Source organism: Schistocerca cancellata, chromosome 4 (genome assembly GCF_023864275.1).
Source record: "Schistocerca cancellata isolate TAMUIC-IGC-003103 chromosome 4, iqSchCanc2.1, whole genome shotgun sequence".
Lineage (NCBI taxonomy): Eukaryota > Metazoa > Arthropoda > Insecta > Orthoptera > Acrididae > Schistocerca > Schistocerca cancellata.
In genome coordinates, this window is record NC_064629.1 from 446,048,963 (window position 1) to 446,073,245 (window position 24,283).

At 38.7% G+C, this 24,283-nt stretch overlaps 1 protein-coding gene across 1 annotated transcript in view; it reads left to right on the top strand.

The window, feature by feature from the left end:
• LOC126183561 (kelch-like protein 5) overlaps positions 1-22,460 on the top strand; it is a 328,711-nt gene extending 306,251 nt beyond the window's left edge. Inside the window, exons 12-14 of the mRNA XM_049925639.1 lie at positions 9,152-9,364; positions 16,703-16,874; positions 21,626-22,460. Coding sequence (XP_049781596.1) covers positions 9,152-9,364; positions 16,703-16,874; positions 21,626-21,685 — 445 coding nt within the window. The 3' untranslated portion in view covers positions 21,686-22,460. The remainder of the gene's footprint in view (positions 1-9,151; positions 9,365-16,702; positions 16,875-21,625) is intronic.
• Positions 22,461-24,283: the final 1,823 nt, after the last annotated feature.

Here is a 24,283-nt window from a genome sequence, read left to right on the forward strand (position 1 = left end):
TCATCATCAACACGCCTTTCGGTCTCTAGCAATACAAACGTCTTCCGTTTGGCATTTCCTCTGCCCCTGCGATTTTCCAGCGGTATCTCGAGCAACTTATGCAACCAATACTGACTTGTGTCAATCACCTCGATGATATCTGAGTCACGTGGTGCATGCGCCAGGAACATCTGTGCAACCTCAGTAACTTATTTCACGCCCTGCAGGCTGCGGGTTTACGTTGTTGGCTGGAGAAGTGCAGTTTTTTTCAACCAGAAGTGGAGTGCTTAGGACATTGGCTCAGTAGAGATGGCATTCGTCCTTAGGACCGCAATGTCGCAGCCATCGATGCCCTTCCCCATCCACAAAACTTATCCGAACTCCAGGTATTTTTGGGGAAAGTCAATTATTACTTAAAGTTTTTACCCAAGCCTCCCACGTCGCGCATCCCCTAAATCGCCTGCGTCGCAAAGGGGTACCTTACACGTGGACTTACTGCGATCAGGCTTTCACCTGAATGAAGACGATGCTGAAAACTGCTCCTTGCCTTACGCCTTTCTCTCCGGATCGTTCCTTGGTGGTGGCGGCCAATGCCTCAGCGTACGGGATTGGGGCAGTCCTGGCACACAGGAATGAGGATGGGTCGGAACAACCTGTGGCATATGCATCCAAGACATTAACCCCTGCGCAAAGGAATTACTCTCAGATCAAAAAGGAGGCTCTTGCCATTATTTTTGGAGTTCAGAAATTTCACATATACCTGTTTGGGGCGCAGTTCACCCTCCTCACAGATCACAAGCCCTTAGTGTCGCTTTTTGGGCCCCATTCGCACCTCCCAGAACGGACGGCTCAGCATCTTTAGCGCTGGGCATTGTTCTTGCGTAATTACACTTACATCATCCGCTATAAGCCCACCGGTCAACACACTAATGCAGATGCCTTGTCACGTCTCCCAGCAAGACCCGATCCGGAGTTCGACCAGCAGGAAGTCCTGTGCTTCCACATCAACTCTGCCCGCCGGGAGACTCACGATGGATTTCCTGTGACGGCTACGCAAATCGCCGCTTCCACACGCAGGGACCCCATTCTGCGGCAAGTCCTCCGCTATGTGACCCATGGTTGGCCTCCCTACCTTACTTGACGTTTGAAAACTGACTTCAGCCCGTGGCGTCCCGTCTCTCACAGACTTTCGGTAATGGAGGATGTCCTCCTGCTGTCCACGGACTCGGACGCCCATCCGGTGGTCATCCCTCCGGACTTACGCTGCCGAGTCCTGCACTTATTACACCGCGGACACTGGGGGATGTCTCGCATGAAAGCGTTGGCTCGACGACATGTCTATTGGCCAGGGATCGATGGAGACATTGAGCACCTGGTCCGTGGTTGCACAGTGTGTGCGCGTCACCAGGCTAGTCCTCCACAATCTTTCGCGCCTTGGCAAACACCCAGCCAACCCTGGGACAGGATCCAGGGGCTTCCTCGCCTGGCGGCTCCGATCTGCAGCCCAAGGCGTTCCCGCGGTTGGTTTTGGTTACACCACCATCTAAGGGTGGGCATTTAGCCTTCTCTCTGAGTTCGCCACCCTCACTCCATTTTAGCTCTGTCACACTTTCTTTGCATTTTTTGTCTTGGTAGTCGTTTTTTCCCTATGTGTGTTCATCTTGCCTTGTCCTTTCAGGGTGTTGCAGAGTGGCTGGCTCATCCTCTTTTATTATTGTGATCAGCCAGCCCAGACCATATGCATTATGGTTTTAATACCTTCTTCCAGTTTTCCATGTGGTGTATGTTTACTCTGTTTTTGTTCGTTCCATTCATTTTCTTTTTAGTTGTGGTGTTGCGTGCTTTTGTACCTTGAGCCTTGCTTGCATCAGGAAAAAGGGACTGATGACCCTGTAGTTTGGTCCCTTTATACCTCCAACCAACGAACCAATAAAATATGGTTTTACATTCTGAAGATCACTTTAATGCTTTGCTGTACTGTTTTATCAAACACTGTTTTTACTTTCGTGTCACTCATTTTGAAAATGTTAAAATAACACTTGAAAACAGAAACAGTGTACCATATCTTTTTTCTTCAATATTAGTTTCAGCTGTCTCGCCACTCCCACCAATTCGTTCATATATCTATGTCAGACTGATTTGTCTGCACCCTCTGCACTCAAAGATGTTTCCTCATTGGCTGAAACTCTGTCCAAAATGGTGTTGTCATCCTGGTCCTTTTATTGAATGACCTTGTTTACAAAAGATGACAGTTGCTTTCTAAATTTTCCATTGGCTTATCCTCAATTTACCACCATCCCCGGTGTTGTCTGCACAGCACCGTAACTAATTTTTTCTCTTTTATTCATACACTGTGAACTGTCTACTTCAATATTTTACATTCAAAATTCCATTTCAGTATTTCACTGACACTACGTTTACTGTTTGCTACCGCTCAGTTCTAATTTTGTCAGTCATTAAGATAATTAGTGCCAAGGTGAGACTATTCCTCACCTGGACAGGCACTTTGTGTAATGTTTACGTTCTTGGTTGTAGATCAAAGTTCCTTGGTGGCAAGTGCAGAATTCAAGACTTGTAATGTGAAACTGCTGCTGTTGGTGATCGTGCAGCTCAGTGATGAACGCAATATACTTCAGTTAAATTTTTCCTGATTTCAGATTTATTCAGATCAGACAGTTTCATTGGAGTGATGACCAGCCTCTAGTAATTGAAAATTCTTAAGTATTATTCCCTGGGTAAATTTAACAAAATCTGGCATGCGATTTTTCATCCAAATTATCATTAAGCAACCAATTAAAGCAACCTTACTTTTTGATGTTATAAACAACAGTGACACTCAGTGGTAGCTTGTGTACACAGTTCACTTGTACATAACATTACTGTATAATCCATTGAATTGACTCCTAATATGGCAATCATAATAGTCCAGTGGTGACAATGAACCTGATTATCTTTCAAATCATAGTTTACCAAAATTAATACAACACATTTTCATCTTCTGCACATACTTGTCCTGTTATTCATAATATAAAAGTTAAGACATAAGCCACATGCAGGCTGAAATAAACATTATAGTACAAAGTGAGTCACAGATCTCCAGTGATGTGAATAACATGAAACTGTTATTGTATTCATAATTGTAAATGCAATTTCATCTGGGTGTTAATGTAATGATAGCAGTACGTGGACTCGCAATAGGTGCTAATTGAGTGGGAGACCTATGCACACACATTATACAAAGATCCTATCCAGTTGAATGTTTGCCACTAACTTTCATAGATATGTTACTCATTTGGTCTTGGGGTGTGGACTTTCATACACTTTGCTACAGGGCTGTTGCTCATTTGATTACAGAATGTGGACTGAGGATCTTTGGAAGGGGAGGGTACTTGTAGAATGATGTAGTGATATTTTGTGATACTGAGAATCATAGTTTGTAAAACTGCATGCTGAAAATTTAATAATGTAGATCAGGTATACACTCCAGTAATGATTTGGTTTAGCTGAAAGGTAGGTATTAGGAAAATTATAAAAATTGTCAGTACAGTTTGATTAGCACACGATAAATGCCTCTGTGGTGGATTACCTGCTTCTGTGCAAAGGTTCCATATTTGAAATTGTTGATTTAATCAATTCTTTAATTAAAGACTTAACTTAATAATGGAGGATGGTATCTGATTCAGAAGAATAGGGGCAACAAAATTTTAAAGCAAATCCTGGAATCTAAAGGGATGCTGGCTCAGTTGACAAAAGTAATTTTGGGTGTGTGTGAACTTTAGTTACAGATAGCTTTTAATGTAATTGGTTTTTGGAAAACTGAAGTAGATTACTGAAAAGAATGAAATGCAGGCCTTACAGTGAGTGGTATCAGTACTCTCAAATCTGCTGATTAGCTCATCCTATTCTTACCATTACACATTTTTGTAGTGCTTTCAGATATAAATTATTCTTTATTAACATAGCCTCCCGCAGGAAAACTTGCAATACCATTGTAATTAGTGGATTGAAAACTAACCTCTTAATAATAATAATTTACGTAAAACGTTGTATGAATAGTGCCATATTTAGGTAAATACTACTTATACATGACGTGTATAACTAAATGGAAGTGAAAATTAAGAAAAGGAATGTAGTAATTTAAGAGGTGCAGAGTAATAGCAGATGGAGTGGTTTCTCCTTGCTATGCTTCGGTGTCTATTTGTGGTAACAGATCTGTGCACAAAATCATCTGTTCTCACATTTGATATTAGTCAGCATCTAATACACAAGCAAAGAGCGCAGTACTTGTGCTTCTGACACACCTATTTGTGTCAGCTAGCAAATATACAGACATCAAAAAAAGTTTTTGCATCACCCCAGTTCCCAGAACTCTTGAAGATAGACATTGACTGTGGATATTGTATCACAGACACACTCCCTTTGACTGTTCAGAGATGTCGCTAAACCCGCTTAAAGATGTAAACAACCATGTATGAGCAGTGCCTATCAGACAGAGCGAGTCCGACAGCTGATTGTTGTTGGTGACTTCAAATGGCATAACCAGTAAACAGTCAGTTATTTTAAGGAGTAGATTTCTCTATGTAGTATAATTTTAAAATTTTTATGAGAATTAACCTTTATTATGATAGTAAGAAACTAGTATAAAAAGAAAATGGCAAAAAGTAAACAGTCAGTTGTTTTAGGTTTGTTGTTTCACTTTGGAACCACTAGGATATACAGTTACAGTTTACAAACAACCCCCCACCCCCCAATCATTTCTTGAGATAAAGCAATTTTTACTTTTCCTAGACAAAATACCGTATCATGAAACTTCCGTTAACCCACAATGCCTAAAACAAATTATGGTCCTAAATAGCAAGTAAAAATGGGCCTAAAATTTAATAAATTTACTTATCAAACATGCACTCGGAGCAGAGTGGTTTTATTTTGAAACCATTCATAAAACCAGTAGTAAAATCTCAAATTCGTGTTACTTTCTCAATGTGATCACTGTTTAAATAAATAAAAAAATAAAAAAAGTGTCAGAATCCCCTAGTCTCAAATCGCACTCTCCAAGCCGCTCACTGCATTGAAATTTGTTAGTGGCTGCTACAATGCGCTGCATTCATAGAGGTACCTCAGTGTAACCCTAGTAGCATCTGTTTTGTAATAGCATGTGTGGTTTCGTGCAAAAGGCAATGGTGCTTAAAAAAAGGGGAGGGGGGGTTGTTTCAGGCAGACACCACTGGTACTCTAAGTGTTCAAGTAGTAAGTCATCTATACTACAATATTGGTGGTATTTTTTTTTTAAACTTAGTGATATACTTAACAATGTTGCTGTTACTAATTCTAAATGAATGCCAACAACCTGTTGTCCATTCTAGTTTGGTCTGGAATTTTCAACACTTCAGTAGTATGTCAATATTTGCTTCGTGAGATGTTAGGACTTCATGCCAGGTCAGCAGAAGTTATATTTTACTTTCAGAGTAAATGATTTTGATAAAAAACAGTACCTGGCGTTATTCTGACACAAAATGCAAGCTTTAGGGAGGAGAAGAGGCAAAACAGCTGCCAAAGCCCAACAAAATTAGAATGTACTTGGCTTTACCAAAGATGTTGTTGACAACACACTCACACTTGGAGTCCATGAGACCTGCTGCAAGCAAGAATTCATATACATCAGTGAGACACGACAACTCTTAGCACATATGTAATGGAACACTATAGATACACAACAGTATGGGTGATGTAGCAAGTGAACGGTGGCAAAACATCACAATGAGTATGTCCAAGGAAGACTGCATACTAGTTTGGCTGCTATTGACCTTGAAAGAAATATGAGATGTGATTGAGGTAATGACGATGTACCAGTGTAAGTTGTCATCATCATCATCGTCATCATCATCATCATCATCATCATCATCATCTTAGCTGTCAGTGCTGCCAGCCTATGGGTGAAGGCACTTCTGAGACTAATCCCCTATGACACAGCAGTGAATATAGTGCTGAAAGCCTTGGAGTATACTGTGTTGTTTTCACCAGTGATGATCATCATGAGAGCAGTACTACACCATAGTAGTGGCTTGCTCTTTATTGGAGAGGATCAACTAATAAGAGTTCAAATAAAAATTACTATTAATATAGGAAGTCAACTCTTCCTCTCTAGTCCTGTCATCAGTTCAAAGAATATGTCTGTAACATTTTCACTAATGGGTAATAAGGGTATAAAGGACATATGTGTATTAGAGCTGAAAAGGCACTGGTACAGTTGTAATTATGCCTTCATGATGAAGTCCATTTGCAACAGTGGTCAAAATTGTCAAAATCACAACATGATTATGTAGTCAAATACATGGAAAAATTTTAGTGAGACTTTTACTCTCTTCTAAACAGTACATGCAGATATTCTGACAATGTCCATTCAACCTTTATTGTCAGTGAACATGACCAAGTCAACTGATCAGTCATTTAAAGAATGTTAGACCAGACTTAAAAGGGTAAGACAACAGGTGCAGTTACCCATATGTCAATCAATCCACATAACGAACTTTTAGAGGGATGATGATCAAAATGTGTACACAATGGCATGTGGACTTCTGTCATACTGCTAATGTTAGTAACATTTGTTTTTGAACCACCGTCTGTGAAAATAAGTGTATCAGTAAATTGTTCCAAGGGAATTAATAAGCAATTAACAGTTACCAATCTAAAAAATTTCATAGTTTCTATTAAGTTATCAAAGTAGTTGCTGATGAAAAGGGTACAAGCTATGGTGCCATAACATTCGGCACACATTTGTATGTTGATCAAAGTTAAATATCGAAACTGTCAAAAGTGATTGTTTTAGACAAATCCAGGGCACAGCCATGGACACCCACATGGCAGCCTCCTAAGCAAACGTGTTTATGGGCCATGTAGAGGAAACCGTCCTAGTCTTTCAGATTTCCTAACCCCCTATTGTGATTCAGGTTCATTGATGATATCTTCATGATCTGGACTCTGGGCCAAGTCACCCTACCTGCATTCTTTCACAACCTCTCCTATCCGCTTCACCTGGTCCTCCTCTATCCAACATGCCACCATCCTGTACAGTGACCTCCACCTCTCTGATAGCTTAGTCCACAACTCTGTCCACACTAAACCCACTAACCATCAACAGTACCTGTATTTCGAAAGCTGCCATCCTTTCCACACCAAAAAATCCTCATACTGCGTAGCCACCCATCTATGTATTTGTTGTGCCAAGAACTCTCTTGCCCAGTATATTGAAGGTATCATGAAGGATTTCACAGACACACTCTACCCCCAAAACATAATCCACAAACAGGTTCCCCGTCCCATATCTTCACACACTTCTAATCCTCCTACAACACCCAAGAATCAGCTACAAATGGGCACCCCAGTCATCACCCAGTATCAGCCTGGATTGGAACAACTGAACCATATTCTTCACCAGGTCTTTGTGATTGTCTCTCATCATGTCGTGAACTGAGGGAAAGCTTACCAAAGATCCTTCCCCCTCCTCCTAAAGTGCTTTTTCATCACCTACCCAACTTACACAATATCCTAGTCCTCCGTATGCCACTCCCAAACCCTTGCCACCATGTTGCAAGACCTGGCAAATCCACCCACCCAGCACCTCCACTCCATTCCTGTCACAGCCTTGGCCAACCCCATCAGAGGCTGGACCACCTGTGCAAGCAGCCATGTCATATACCAACTCTTCTGTAAACACTTAGAGCTTTTTATGTTGGTATGACTACCAACCAGCTGCCTACCAGCATGCATGACCACCACCAAATTGTTTCCCAGAACAAAGTTGACTACCCCTTGGCACAACATGCAATTTCAATAGCTGATTCACAACCTGGATCATCTAAATTATTCCCTTCACCACCAACTTCTTCGAACTACGCGGATTGAAATTATCCTTACAATACATCCTCTGCACCTGCTCCCTGCATCCTCCATCCAACAGTTTCATCTACCTCCCTCCTGTCACCCTCTCCAAATTCACATCCTCATGTAATCTTCAGTGTGTGCCACTCCCCACTGGCTCCGATAAGCTTGTATCATTTGCCTTACCTGTGTACATGACCCTCTGAGCTGCTAGCCACCCACCCCCAAGCCCTCTCTCCCTGCCCCCCCCCCCCCTCTCTCTCTCTCTCTCTCTCTCTCTCTCTCTCTCTCTCTCTCTCTCACACATTACTCACCATACCCAGCACTATCCCCACCACAGCATGGTTCACCTGCCAAAATGCAGTACTGGCACTGTTTATCCAGCTGGCATCGTGTTGTTAAGGTACATCCTTTCCATACTGAACGGTTAACTCTGTTTCTCTTCTAAGTTAAATGACTGTAAGTTTTTCCAAAACATATGAGTAATGTTATTAATTTGTTGTCACTTTTTTTATGCGACTTTGTTGTATTCAATCATGTAACGTCAGGAATGATATGACTGCTTTCTTTCTCTGCAGACAGTTTTTGAAAGTAATTCTAGTGCCAGTGGTTCACTGTGAAATGTTTGCCCAAAGAGGCTAGAAGGAGCATTTTAAAATTTAATGTAATTTAAATACTAGTGCAATAATGTGCTGTATTTCCTGTCCAGTTCATCGTGCTTTCATTATGATAATTTTTTCATTCAGCCTTAAGTTTCTCAAGTGTTTGTAAAAAGTTGTTCTGAATTACTGTTTCTTCAAAAATAATGTTCTTTGTGTAAAACAGGTAGCTTTTGATATTAGTTTTCACTTATGTGTGATGCATTATAGTTGACCTCACAATATACACCCAGAAGAATGTGAATTGCTCGTGTGCTATATTTGATATAGTATCGACTCATAAGAACTGTCTCCAACTTGCTAAATACTTATTCTAGCAGTTACTTAGATCATTACTAACTTTTGCATTATCCAGAAGCAAATGAGAATTGACAGCATAGGACTAAATCTGGTGTCCGTTATCTCTTGTACATGTTCTCATTTTGCTGTTGTCTTCCCTGTAAACATTATAGCACAGTCTTCCATCCGCATTACAGCTATATGGACATTATAAATTTCATTTAACTGTAATTTATTTTCTTTTTAAATTTTGGCATCACTTGTCACCAAATGCAGTAAAAACCAGTATATGTCTTCTATTTTGCAAAGTTATAACATCGAAGTTGTTATTGTTTGAATTATGCTCTCTCTTTTAGATTGTATGCTGTTGGAGGTCGTGATGGCAGTTCATGCCTAAGAAGTGTGGAGTGCTATGATCCACACACAAACAAGTGGACAGCTTGTGCACCAATGGCAAAACGCAGAGGTGGTGTCGGAGTTGGTGTTGCCAATGGTTACTTGTATGCCCTAGGGGGACATGATGCCCCCATATCCAATCCAAGTGCATCCCGCTTCAGCTGTGTAGAGCGGTAAAACAAAAACTATTTAATATGTTTCCAAGTAGAGAAAATGGATAGTTGTTTGAATGTATAATGTATAATTCTGTACTTCCAGATTATCACCATCTTTGTGGTTCATTTATGTTTCTGAACAGTGTAGTGGTTTTTCCCTGTTCTGTTGTATTTCTGTGATTACCTATATCTTCATATTTGTTATTTCTGTTTTAAGTGTTAAGATAGACATTCTACTGAATGAAAATTAATAAGACCAACAAACTGCAAGGACAGATTCCTAGCTGGAAATGGAGGAAAAAGGTTGCTATTAACATGTGTCCAGAAATGCATCTTTGCCATCGCAGGTGGCACTGATGAATGACAGTTCCTCTGACCACTTGCTTTGTGCTTTGTATTCCCAGTACATTGCAGGCTGAGAGACTGGTGCAGCAGAATGGTCTGGTATTCATGTAGGGAACAATCCTAGATTGTGTTGGTGTACAGCCAAGCGGATGGAAACGGTAGAGAGCCAGCTTGTCTATACCAAACAAATACCCTCAGACACGAACCTTATCACACAACATTTCAAGCCCTTTTAGGGCATTTTTGTGGTAGTGGGTCCTATCAGACTTAATTGAATGTGCAGGAAGGCAGGACCAGGTTCTACAGGATATTGAGACAAATCCTAGTACAAGCTCCAAATCTGATGTGCACACAGTTCGCTGCCTCCCTGTACGTATGTCTGTCTGAAATGACCCATGATTACACAAAAGCCAAAAAAGGGCTTGAAATGTTTGTGATGTTACTTGTATGTGAGAGAGTACTTATTTTAATATATGCATGCTGTCTCTTGACCATTTCCATCTGCTTGGCAGTATACGAACACCATCTCGGCTTATTCCCAACATGCTGCTTACAGTACACTATGTCAATCACCCAGCCTGCAACACGTGGCACATGGTCAGAGGAAATGTCATTCATCACCACCATGTACCATGGCAATGCTGCATTTCCAGACACTTGTTCATATGACCTTTTCTCATCTTATTTCCAGTCAGGAATCTATACCTGCAGTTTGGCAGTTTTATTAATGTTTGCCCTGTATAACTGACAGTCAGTACTCTTACAGTAAGTGATATATATTCTGCTTTATGTCTGCCCCCCCTCCCTGAAAAGTTTGCAATGATATTTTGTGGTAAATTTTCTGATGCCTGTTGTTATTATTAATTATTCATGTAATACTAAATTGGAGGAAGCTGTATTTTTATACAAATGTAGTTATTGATTACTTAGTGTATTTGTAATAAGTATGATAATGAAAAGACCACGGTTTGCACCCCTCTGGCCTTCTGGAAGCGACAATTGGAGCCCCCTGATCCTTGGCACATTCAACTCTTTTCACTTTGGCATTGTTAAATTATTATTGTTGACTGCAGTCTGTTGACACCTGTTGTCACTGTTATTGTTGTTCAAGTATATGCTTTCTACTGAGTGCCAGTAAGTAGCCTTTAGTTGACTTTTTCATCCATGTTTATGAGCTGGCATTTACTCAATAATGAGCTTTGTGTCAGGATCAAAATGCCGAAATGCTGAGTGGTGTGGGAATGGAATAAATTATATGACTGGATAAAACGTTATCCTCAAGATAAATTCAGTGTGATCTGCAGTGATGATTTTATACTGAAAGAAATTCAGAGAAAATTAAGGAACAATGACAAATATTTCTCATGGAGAAAGACATTTGACAAATAAGTCTATTTTTAAAAAAGAAAGTGAGTAAGTCACCAAACAAAAAAGGAAATGGTCTTATATGCTTTGTGTTTGTGTTACCTCAGCATTTATCGCAGGAGAGTATAGGGGAAGAGAGAGGCAAAGCTTCAGTAATGTTAAATAAAAAGTAATTGTTCATTTGTTTAAAGATAAATTTATAATTAGGGTGTATACACCCAGGGACAACCGGGAAATTTGGGAAAAACCTGGGGCTGCGCGAAGTGGCCACGCGGTTTGAGGCGTCCTGTCCTGGGATGCGCAGCCACACTCGCCGGCGGTTTGAGTCGTCCTTCGGGCATATCATAAGTTAGTTTAACTTAGTTTAAGTAGTGTGTAAGTCTAGGGACTGATGACCTATGCTGTTTGGACTCTTAGGAATTCACACACATTTGAACATTTGAAAAACCTGGGAATTTTTTCATGCGGAAGAAAACCAGGAAAAATCAGGGAATTTTTTAGAATTCTGAGAATTTTTCATTGTTTTAGTTTTCAGTTAAATTTTTGTAATTTTGCCTGGTAAGAACTGATACTGTAACAAAGAATATAACCGTATCCTGCTGCTGCTGAATAGTACTACACCAGTAAAACAGACGAGAGAAAAAAATAAAACGTAAATTGCAAAGGAAATCCGCCATTTACAACAACAAAACACACGAGCATCTGCAAATCCACGATTTACAACAACAAAACACAGTGCAAAACACACAAGCATCTGCAAATGGCAAAATGTGTCAAAGGTTTTAGGACGAAGACTATGCAATACTTCATAACAACAAACTGCTTCTGATGAACGTGACACCGAGCTTTACATTAGGTTCGTTCGAGCAGCTTCCAGCGGGCTCATGCACAGTTGAGTCATGTATGAGCAGTACTTTTCTGCTCTTCTGGCTACTGTTAGCTGTATCAGTAGTAGCAACAAGCAGCCAGATGCTAACTGGAAAAATTTTTCTGGTGCACGCAAGCTGCCATATTTGCACTTGCGTGGAGCTGTCTGAGTTGTAGTGGGGAGGGGGATAGTCCCCACTTGATCTGCATTTAAATTCAGTGATTTTACTGTCCTCTTGTTTACAGCTCTCATCCCAAAGGAAAACTAAACAGATTTCTTTGGCCGGGAACTATCAAGTGAATTAAAATATATTCATGTAATTATGGGAGACTAAAATATGTTGTTAGTTTCAGTTTCCTGACTTTATTTTATTTCCGCATTTTGGGCAGTCAAGCATGAATCGCCTTGCTGAACAATGAAGTTAATTTTGTCAGTTTGCTAAGGAGATTTGGCCTTCATTGATGTTGCTCTCTTAGGCAGTCTATTTATTTGAAACAAAGTGTTTCATTCCACACTATTGGCTAGTTTCAACTGTTCGCTGAATTTCAAATACATGTTTTCATCTTCTGGCATGTATGGCATTATGCCATGATAAAGAACCAAACATGAGGTAATACAGTACTGGTACTCCAAGAAAATTTACATCCTGAAAACCAGACTGCAAATATTAATATCAGGTTGGGGCCTACTTCATTGTGAATCTGGACATACGAATGTGTACTTCAAACTGAATTATGCATTTAGGTATGGTTTGCGAAATTTCAATGTTCTTGAAGTGTCTTCTGATGTCGTGTTTCTTTTATAACATAATGTAAGATCTTAATGCTTTATATGTTTGAACATATGGGCTTCCTACATTATCGTAGATACACACGCGCAGTAACACATGTTTTCTGGTGCTCGCTGGCAACTGCTGAAACGAAACTACTTCTAACGGGTCACGGGAAAATATTGCAAATGGTGGTTTTAAAAGTTTTACTTTCAAAGTAAATTTCCTTTTACACAAGATGAATTATGTTGTGTGTTCACAGGTGTGATGAATATCTTAAATCACACAGCTTTTGACTTTTATTTAATACTTTGAGGACCAGCCACTTAGAAGAACTTCGAGCCCAGAAGATCAGACATTTATTCATTATTTAAAATTTTACTGGCACTTTCGAGTGATGCATCTTAAAGTATAACACACGCAAAAAAGACCAATGTTATATGAGATACCTTAGCTTTTCTTGTAGCTACAGTATTTACCAGGTGGTTATAATTAAACTTTCCCTATTTAACATGTTATAACACAGAAACTAATTACCGTTCGAGTACCAGACTTGGTAGTCTTAATGTCAGGCACATGGGGAAGAGAAATAATGTGGAATCAGTTCAATTGAAACACTTTTAATGTGCTGCTATGGTATATCATACCATTACATACTGGTCGGGTGATGTTGAGGGAATTAGATTAGGAAATGAGACGCTTAAAGTAGTATATGAATTTTGCTATTTGGGGAGCAAAATAACTGATAATGGTCGAATAGAGAGGATATAAAATGTAGACTGGCAAGGGCAAGAAAAGCGTTTCTGAAGAAGAGAAATTTGTTAACATCGAGTATAGATTTAAGTGTCAGGAAGTCATTTCTGAAAGTATTTGTATGGAGTGTAGCCATGTTTGGAAGTGAAACGTGCACGATAAATAGTTTAGACAAGAAGAGAATAGAAGCTTTTCGAAATGTGGTGCTACAGAAGAATGAAGAAGATTAGATGGGTAGATCACATAATTAATGAGGAAGTATTGAATAGGACCAGAAGAAGGGATCGGTTGGTAGGACGTATTCTGAGGCATCAAGGGATCAGCAATTTAGTATTGGAAGGCAGCGTGGAGGGTAAAAATCGTAGAGGGAGACAAAGAGATGAATACACTAAACAGATTCAGAAGGATGTAGGTTGCAGTAGGTACTGGGAGGAGATGAAGCTTGCACAGGATAGAGTAGCATGGAGAGCTGCATCAAACCAGTCTCTGGACTGAAGATGACCACACACACATACTGGTACCATTACTACTACAAAAGGGGCTGAATATGGCGCTCATCAATGTCCAGAAGAGTCTGAAAGTGTAGATTTGCATTCTGCACAGCAGAACGAAGCATGTCCGTAGGTATGTTGGCTATCTCTCTTGATATGCTGTGCTTCCGATCAGCACATGAGTGAATGTTCTCTGGGTAAACCCTGTGCTTCCAGGTAGCCCCCACAACCAGAAATCACAGGGAGTGAGATCAGGTGATTGTACCGGCCAAGCATTTGGAAACTATCAGCTGGTGATTTGACTGTTTCCAAATGTGTTTCAGAGAAGCAAGTGAATTTCACAAGCAATGTGCAGTGGTGCCCCATCTTGTATGAAAACTATGGAAAACTATGGAGTTCAATGCGTCCCTCTCCTGTAGAAGGGTATGACATGCTGGCGAAGCATATCACAGTAATGCTGACCAGTCACAATGCATGTCTTTGATCATTGAGCACCATCCTGTTCAAAAAAGAATGGGCCAATAATGAATGCAGCCATGGAGCCACACTCTACAGTGACAGGTTCACTATACAAATGAACTTCACGCACAGTGACTGGAGGTGAAGATCCCCTCACTTGAAATTCTGTGTGTTCACCTCACCCGTCAGAGGAAAATGAGCTTCATCTGCCCATAAGATGTCCAGAGCCAGCCCTCTCGATCTTCAATCCGTGCGAGAAAGTGGGGAGTGAAGTCAGCATGTCGTTGTGCATCATGTGGTGCAAGCTGCTGTACAATATGGATCATGTACAGATACCAGTTGAGAATGGTTCGAAGCACCTTCTGTACAGTGGACCATGATATGTTCAACTATCATGACACAGCATGTGCACTGCCTGACGATCGGGAATTTCATGCAGTGTTGTCTGTCATAGCAACAGCGATTTCATAAACCTCCTGTTGTGCAACCAGTCATTGGCCTCTTCTGGGAGCGATGTCCAGCTCTCCAGTTGATTAGAACTACTTCACCACACTCTGCACAACAGGTGGAGGAAGGGGACACTTATGTAATCCTTTCAGATGGTGATATTCTCGAAGTGCAGCAGCAGCATTACTGTTGATTGGTTAATAGAGCTTCACTAATAATACCCTGCTCATTTTGTCCAAGCTCATGTTGACACGTCAACAAGTGCATTGCGACTGGTCACAGCACTTGGTGGCCATAGTTGGAACTGGGCAGTAATGCTGTGACACATGGATATCATGCACCCCATACTCTGGACATTAATGCGACCAAGTTTGGTTCTTGTGTGGTAATTAGTTTCCATGTTATAGTGTGTTACATAGGGAAAGTTTTTATAACCACCCAGTATATTAATTTAAACTGTCAACTTTTCCTATTTGTGCATTTATCCCTACTTAACAGTGGTGTTGCTACTGGCTGACTACATCACATGTCATATGCTGTGAATATCTGCTGTCATTGCCTGGTGAGATCATGTGACATGAGCTATGATTGGCTTACAAAAGTGCTTCACAATCTCGATTTTAGTGCTTCGGAAACCAACTTACTGTTTTTGATGATGGAATTCAAATTTATCCTTTCATAAATGTGCTGCATATTGTAATACAAAAATATGCACGGTGCATGTTGCTGCACATCAAAGATCTCTCCAAAACTTTTTTTTTATTATTAAGTTATTATTTTTTTCTGCATTTCATTTTATAAAGTGCCGGGAAGTTTTACACCAGCGTATAAAACCGTAACCTTTCAAAGGATTGATAAGTTTTATGGTTCCGAGGGAAAGTATACAGTCACTTAACAATAACTCTGAAAAATTGTATTTTCACCCGTGAAAAATCTGGGAATTTTTTTTTTCTTGTCCGCGTATACACTCTGATTATGTAACATCAGTCATTAACCTTTTAAAACCAACCAGAAATATATATTTAATACCAGCTGTATGGAAAATTGGTATTTAGGTAAATAAATACATATATTTTGAAAATATATTGTTTTTAAAAATATACTGTTTATTCGGCTTTCCTTGAAGTAAGGTGAATTATTTGTCTCTCAAAAAGTAGACAATCTTAGTGGTGGTTCACGTGTAACTTAAATGGATGAGAAAGTGTGTGAGTGAATCACTCTGACCTGGAGACTGAGTAAAAATATTTGTATAACTACCATAAGTGTCGGAGACTTGTCAGTTGGTTGTCTCACATTGAATGATATCGCTCATACCTAGAGATGGAGTGAAAAACATTCATATAACTAATATGGCTGCAGAGACTCGTCTCATTGAGTTGCTTCGTTTGACTGAAAAACTGACTGGAAGATAAAAAAGTGAAACAAGTCATTTAATGTGTATTTATGGGTGCTTTCCTTCACAAAGCTATTTTATATATGCTACAGACAGTCTGCATTGAAACCATTACAGAAATGATAATATTATGGGAGAGTGTTAAATATTACATCTTATAAAAAGAGAACTAAAAATCAGAAAAACAAAAAGCTATGTGTTTTAGGAGAGCTAAGTTGTTGTAATCAAGCTTTAAGTATAGCTAAAACATGTGTTGATGTGCAGACTGTTGGATAACAGTTCTGTATCTCAGTGATACGCACTGTACATTTAATTTCACAAAGGCATTTATGGTCAGAATTCCCTACAGGCATCCTTTTCCTAGGTATTTCTGACTGGGATTTCCCATACTAAAATCTACATTTCAGAAACTGCTAAAATTCATGGAAGAAAATTATAATATGTTACCCATGGTTTTTTTTTGCAGCTATGACCCTAAGAGTGATACATGGACTACAGTAGCATGTATGAGTCATGGAAGAGATGCGATTGGTGTTGGCTTATTGGGAGACAGGCTGTTTGCAGTGGGAGGCTATAATGGCCACCATTACTTGAAACTTGTTGAGGCATATGATCCTGAGAAAAATGAATGGGAGGAGGTAAGAATGTTTTGTGTTCTTGTTGTGAAACTTATGTTGCTTACTTATTGTTGAAGAAAAATTTTAGTGAAATGGGATACAGTAAAAGGTTTGTTTTATTTTATAGCTTTAGTAAGGTAACTATGTTACTGAGAGATATCTGGGCATGAGGTTTGGTTATTGTACCATCTGAGATTAAGTATGCCACATGGTTGGATGTTATATTATAACCCTGCTTTTATGTTACTGGAATTAATGTTTTCCCGCTGTTTATGACATTTTTTATCGGTCCCGTCAAATTTCCTATGCCCACACTGTTAATTTGCACCTGATTTTGCGTCAACATATTTATAATTTTCCTGCAATTTACACATTACAAAAAAATGTTTGCGGAGAAAAAATGATGCTGGCATGATGTTGTCCGTCCAGTAGTGTTTACAAATACTATATGGTTAAGTTTCTTGACACCAGGGCACTCTACTCAGTGGATTTGAACCGGTAAACATGTAAAAGTTGGAACAATTCGTGCTGTATCTCCCACCGCTGCCAAACTCTATTTGGCGTGGTGATTGACGACATGTTTATATTTTCCCACCTCCGCGTTGCAAATGCTTTGAGTGAAATTCCCAGTCGATGCGCTGTTGTTTTCACGTCAATTCTACCAACGCTGAGAGTTGTTTAGTTCTCAGGGTTTTGTAAAATTCCTGGATTCATGTCTCGTCGCTGTGCAGCCTATGAAAAGGATTGTGGAAGACTCCCAAATAAATTCCAAAGTACAGTGCAGTTTTAATACCAATATATTTCCAGGACTCTGGTGTCCGAGCCTGGTGAACTGTACTGGTTACATCAGATGTGCCCAAAGTTGACATCAAACGACACAGAGTTCACAACAATCAACAAACGAGTGAGCCTACAATACATTTGCTCGCAACCCTAGCCAAAAAATGAGTGCCCCAAGGTGCCTGCACTACCTCTATTTATACTTTTGTTAACAATTACATACAGTGAAAATTATGGTTTTATGTAAAATCACAATTAGAAGTTAAACAGAATATGAGATACACATTGCTAAAATTTTACAATCTCAGTGCTGAACAAGGTGAACCTGTTTTCAACTTAGTTACGAGTTAATATAACATTTTCTGACCTATTATCTTACAAGTAACAATTACATTTCTAAATTTGTTTCTAACAAATCAACTAGTGCCAGAATTTTAGTGCTAACATATATCGGAGATCCAATTAAAGTGCTTTATTTATGTGTTCTATTTAATTTACGGTAGTAATTTTATAACGATAGGTTTACTGGTACATCCTGACCATGTGCTCTATTTCTTTCGATTAGGTACAGTATTAATTTCACATTTATATTGTGTTTCTCACATAAGAACAATGTTAAATGCTTTTGGCATATTCAAAATACACAATTAGGACTGGTGTTTATCTTTAATGCTCTCCGAGGAGTTCTGATAGGTAGCAGTGAGATACAGTAATATTTCACTGATCAATCACAACCATTTTCAAACTGTGTCTGCTGCACAAATGCAGTTTCATGATTGTTGTGATCATCATGGCAGTTTCGTTGTACCATATTTAGTGTGTTTCGGCGTATGGGCACTTCGGGAGCGCTAGTTGACACTGTCATTCACTTTGCATTGCTCAAATGTTTTTAGTTTAAACACAGTGCCAGTTACATATTTTATTCATGCTGAGCAAAACATGTTTCGAGAATTTATTCTTGTTGTCAAGTGCAGTATTTACATATTTATTTTTTGTGATGTAATACAAACAAACAATGTGCGCGTGTGTGCGTGTGTGTGGTTTTCTACATAACTGATGAGGCACAATACCTGATAACCTCAAAAAGACGGCTACAGTTTAAGATACACAGAATAACACATATTCAGACACCACAAAAAAATACTTATTTATGTATTGGCACTTGACAATGAGAAAAAATTTTCGAAACGTGTCATTCTAAGCATGAAAAAATATGTAACCAGTGCAATATTTCATTATTTGAATAATGAATGACAGCTGAAGGCTTTCAAAAACATCTATTATGACATATGAATTGAGTCACATTCCTACTTCCCAGATAGTTATCAGTTACAGTTACATCAGCGGTTTATATTAGATAATAAACCTTCATTAGATAATAAACAAGTCCCTGACAAGTTTCCTGATGTCTGTTATGTAAATACGTCATACATAAAGTGCAAGGGGATATCCTGTATGTAACTTTTACTGTTTAAAATGTCATTTCCCACATTTTCCCGCATTTTACACTATTTATTTGAAGTCCCTTGAAAAGTGTAAAAGTGGGGTTTCACTTTAAGCTTTTTTTGTAAAGCTAAACAAAGAATGGACGCTTGTATTACTGCCAAAGTGAACTGGTTATTGGCCAGGTTGAGAAGCAGGGAGGGGAGATAGCTGTAGCCGGCACTCGAGTACTCTTTATGAGTGGAGTTCTGTCATGCACTATGTGGCTGTATGTGCCATTGGATGATGTGCGCATTTAGAACAAAAACAGAAACAAGACGTATAATACATGTTATCGGGGCTGCTAAAGACACGTCACTGGCAGTGTCCTTGTAACTACTTTCCCCAGTAATCTCACTATTTTCCATAACAGTGTGTGTTGTCATTGTCGGCTATTTCAGCCACAGATGATGATGCCAACTTGTTTGCTTGAATTTGTGCTGACTTATTCCTCATCTGTCAGAGCATCTTTCCTTCAGCACCAATACTGAAAGGGAATGTTACAGCAGCAAAAGTAAACTGAATGCATGGTCTAATGGTTTGTGTTTGGGGCTAGTTGTGCCAAGGTTCCCAGTTTGATTTCCAGAGACCACCTCAAATTTTTTTTTGTGGTGGGAAGGTCGGACAGGAGTTTCACTCAGCCTTGTAAGGCCAGTTGAAAAGTTGCTTGGTTATAAAAACACTGAAGTTAATGTGCACTTCGCCAAAATGTCATTGTGTCTAAAAACTTAAACCAAGCTGGATGACGTATGATGTTTATTTACTAGTATCAAAAGCATCAGCTGATCAGCTGTTACTTTTTCATATCAGAGAGAGAGAGATATCTGCTTGGTGTATTAAGAATACAGATTTCATTCTTTGCAGTCTAGACGAGTTCTATAGGATTTGGGTATAGGTGGTCTGGCAGCAGTAGGAGGGAAACGGTTTGCAAAGTTTATACCCAGGTAACCAATTTGTCTTGCCAAGTAATACAACCTGTTCTTTTGGGTGACTGAAGAGGGGTTAATTACAGTGGTAGGTATAAGGGTGCTTTAATATTGGTTGTGGTACAATCATTTGTCACATTGTAAGATGAACTGCAACAGAAGAATGAGTGTTCAGTCATTAATTTTGAAACCTATGGAGTAAGAAGTTTATGAAATTATGGCAGGTTGTACATGTATGTTTAGTTCACTCTCTTTATCTAATTAGGTAATATAGTATCACAGCAGTAATCACTCAGTATTTCCCAAATTTTGTGATGGTGAAGAGAATGCAGTTGAACATACAGAAGTATCTCAAGAGCGATGTGCCACTGCTCTTTCACACCATCAGGCTGCATCTAAAATGTTGAAAGTTGCCTTTTGGTGAAAGTGACTAGTAACACAGTGTTTATGACAGTTGCTATCACTATTCTCCACTGGACTAACTTCCATGTGAAAGTCAAAGCTGAGATTTGTTACAGGGTAACTTATTGGTATATTCTTGGCCACCTTTGCTTTGAGTATTGTTTAACACTCCATAATTAATCCCTTGACATCTGGTTGCATGTGACACAGATTAATTAATTTTCCCTCCCTGCTCTGCCTACTTGACATATGATAATTGTGTATACATACAAAAGAGGCAGTGCAGCAGGCATCTGAAGCCCACAAGAGAAATGTGGTTGTATAACGTCTTGCACCCATTGTTCAGTCAATAAAATAGGTCACAAAGTGTATAGTAGCAATGTAACTGTTATCAGACTATTTATGGTATCCTTACGGTATTCCCCTTAGCAATTCAGTCACTTAAATTTGTGTACAGTGTAATGGTTGGAAAAATAAATAAATAAATAAATAAATAAATACAGCTCTGAGCTAGTTTGAGATCAAGTTCTTTCCTTGCAAGCATTACAGATATTAAGTGAGAACAAAAGTGTCTGACAGAGAGAGAGAGAGAGAGAGAGAGAGAGAGAGAGAGAGAGAGAGAGCCAGGATTGAATTATCTTCACAATAGAGTTAAAATTTGTTCAATTCTTAAAAAAAAAACTGATGTAGATGTAAAAATATTTATTATAGTAAGCTGAATTTCAAACACACATATCTGTGAATGAACACAAGAGTATATGAATAAAAGTTAATGAAGTTATAATTTATATGGACGTACACAAAGACGACTTAGAACTAAAGAAATTAAAATGTAATTTGATGAATGCAAATGATAACAAATGTGAATAATATTGACACACTTAAAAAACTGGTGACTTCCATTTTAGATAGTTGCCACCTATCTCAGGCTCCTTAGTATTCTCTGCGAATTTTGCCACTTTGCCATTTGTGAAGTTTATCTTTGTATGTAGCCCATTAGTGAAAGTCACTTGTGCCAAGTATTCATCATGCTGAGACTTGTTATGTTTGTGAAATTACTATTCATGAGAAAAGTGACTGCTTATGGAAATAAAAATGCTTTCTTTCACAGGCTTTTTTCTTAAAAAAAATAGTCTCAAATTGCTTCTTCTTTATAAGTAACATTTTTTTGCTTTGTTGCAGGTAGCACAACTAACTACAGGACGTGCAAGGCTCTGTGTTGTTGTTGTTAAAAACCCTTGACATCCATATGTGTAGAGGTGCTCCAGATAAGAAATCTGTATTTCATTTGTGATATATTTTGTAAGGAAAGACTTTGCAATTAATTTTTTTACAGTGAAGTATCTTATGTGGTACAACTGATGAGCATTTTTATGCCGCTTACGAAATTACTCTGTGCTACTCCTTCTGATCTCACTTGTTTTGATTTTGATACGAATCAGTATTTAACATAACATAGTGCATAGTATTAATTTCTTGTTTTAAGTGTGAATCTCATAGACAATAGATTTTCTACCTTTTTTACAAAACTGTTTTTGTGTTGAGCTTACATGAATGTATGTTTATTGTATTTTCATACCATTTGCATTTATGGATATGTAACTTGCAGTGTAAAAGCAATGCAAAAGAACTCTAAGTAGTCACCAGGAAGGTCTCTAAGACTGTCTCAAACAAGCCAAAGCAACAGGGGGTGTTTTTGCCGACCGAACATATGTTTGGTGTGTTTATATCCAAAATTTTGATTTTCAACCCACTACTGAAATGACTATAAGCTCAATAATCCAGGTGCTAAGAAAAAAGTAATTTACAAATGCTGTCATTACATGAAAATACTGTAACACAAACACCACCAGTAACCTTATGGAGACTTTTAACACGACCATAAAGAACACATTTTTACTGAAGTAACTGCGTATTTATATATCAAGAAATGTGATGTAATTTATATTTATACTATTTTTATATATTTATAATTACAATGTTCTGTGATGTGGTTTAATTATGTGAACATTCCATACAATGTATTTTCAATAAAATTGAAATTAAATTATTTAAAAAATATTATTTTTCTGCAAAAAGATGATGGTACCCTTTGTATTCAAATTCACTTAAGATTCTCAAAAAAATATTGCAATAACAGAAATACACATTATGCTGAATAGGACTTTGGGGTTATATGAGGTGTGTTCAAAAAGTAAGGTGACTATATTTCTATGAAGAAATATTTATTTATTCATCAATATTCATGTTGTCCCCTTCAAAGTAATTTCCCTCAGATACAATACACTTTTGCCAATGCTTCTTCCAATCCTCGAACCACTTCTCGTAAGCACTTTTTGGTACACCTTTGAGTAGTTTTTATTTCCTCAATTGTTGAAAATCTTTGTCCTTCCGTAAGTCTCTTCAGTTTTGGGATCAGGAAAAAGTCGCAGGTGGCCAAATCCGATGAATATGGTGGCTGAGGCATGATTGTCGTGTTGTTTTTGGCCAAAAAATCTCTCACAGCGATGAATGAGCAGGTGTATTGTTGTGATGCAAAAGCCATTACTTGTTTCTCCACAATTCTGGACTTTTTTACATACTGCTTCTCACAAACAGCTTATAACATCAAGGTAATACTCCTTACTGACCATATGACCTTGAGGCAAATAATTCATGTTGTACTACTCCACAGTAATTTTTTTTTGGGGGGGGGGGGGGGGGGGGGGGGAGACAGTGAGCAAAACTTTGACATTTGATCGTACTTGGCATGCTTTTTTCAGTCTTGGCTTTCCTGGATGCTTCCATTGGGATGATTGATTGGGCTTTGGTTTCAACAACAGTGAGCAAAACTTTGACATTTGATCGTACTTGGCATGCTTTTTTCAGTCTTGGCTTTCCTGGATGCTTCCATTGGGATGATTGATTGGGCTTTGGTTTCAACATCATAACGGTGAACCCATGTTTCATAACCAGTTATGACCATTTTGAGCAAATCGGGATCATCATTGACATCATTCAAGAGCTCCTGAGCGATGCTCGTGCGACGGCTCTTTTGAACAAAATTGGGAAGTTTTGGAACAAACTTCGCAGACACACGTCTCGTGCCAAAACACCCGAAAAAATTGCATGACATGAGCCGGCCGATAACCAACATCCTCAGCAATGTCTCTTACTGTAATTCGACGATTTTCCAAACAATTTTCTTCACAGCTCCGACGTTCTTGATGTGTTGGGGTGTCCAGAGCGAGGTTTGTCATTGGCATCTTCTCGGCCATCTTGGAAGAGCTTGTTCCACTTGTAAACTTTTTTTATTTACTTAGAGCAGACTCATCATGTGCCGCTGTCAACATTTCAAGAGTTTTAGAGCACTTGATTCCATTTTTCACACAAAATTTGTGGCAAATTCTTTGCTCCATTTTTTATAATACTCGAAGTCACTGAGCACATTAAAACACACCTAACCTTTCTATCTGTCAAAAACAAATGAAGTATGCTGTACGCTTGAATCTGTGAACATATGTTTGAGACATGTGTACCAACATAACAAAGATTGATAATTGAATGTACGTTGTCCACGCAATTTGAGAAGTCACGTTACTTTTTGAACAGCCCTTGTATAAGAAGTCTTCTCTCAGCTGTAATATACAGATTTATTCTAAACAGAATTTAATCTGAAGTTGTTTCATTTCAAGATATAATGCATACAAGACTTAAATCGAATTTGCTGAAATGTAGAAGCTTCACTAGAATGAATCACCAAGACTTCAGTCACTGATGGAAACAGGAAGAAAATAGATGAAATGGTATTACACAATTTGTGATTAAAAATACATGAAATGGTTGAAGCCACAGGTATAA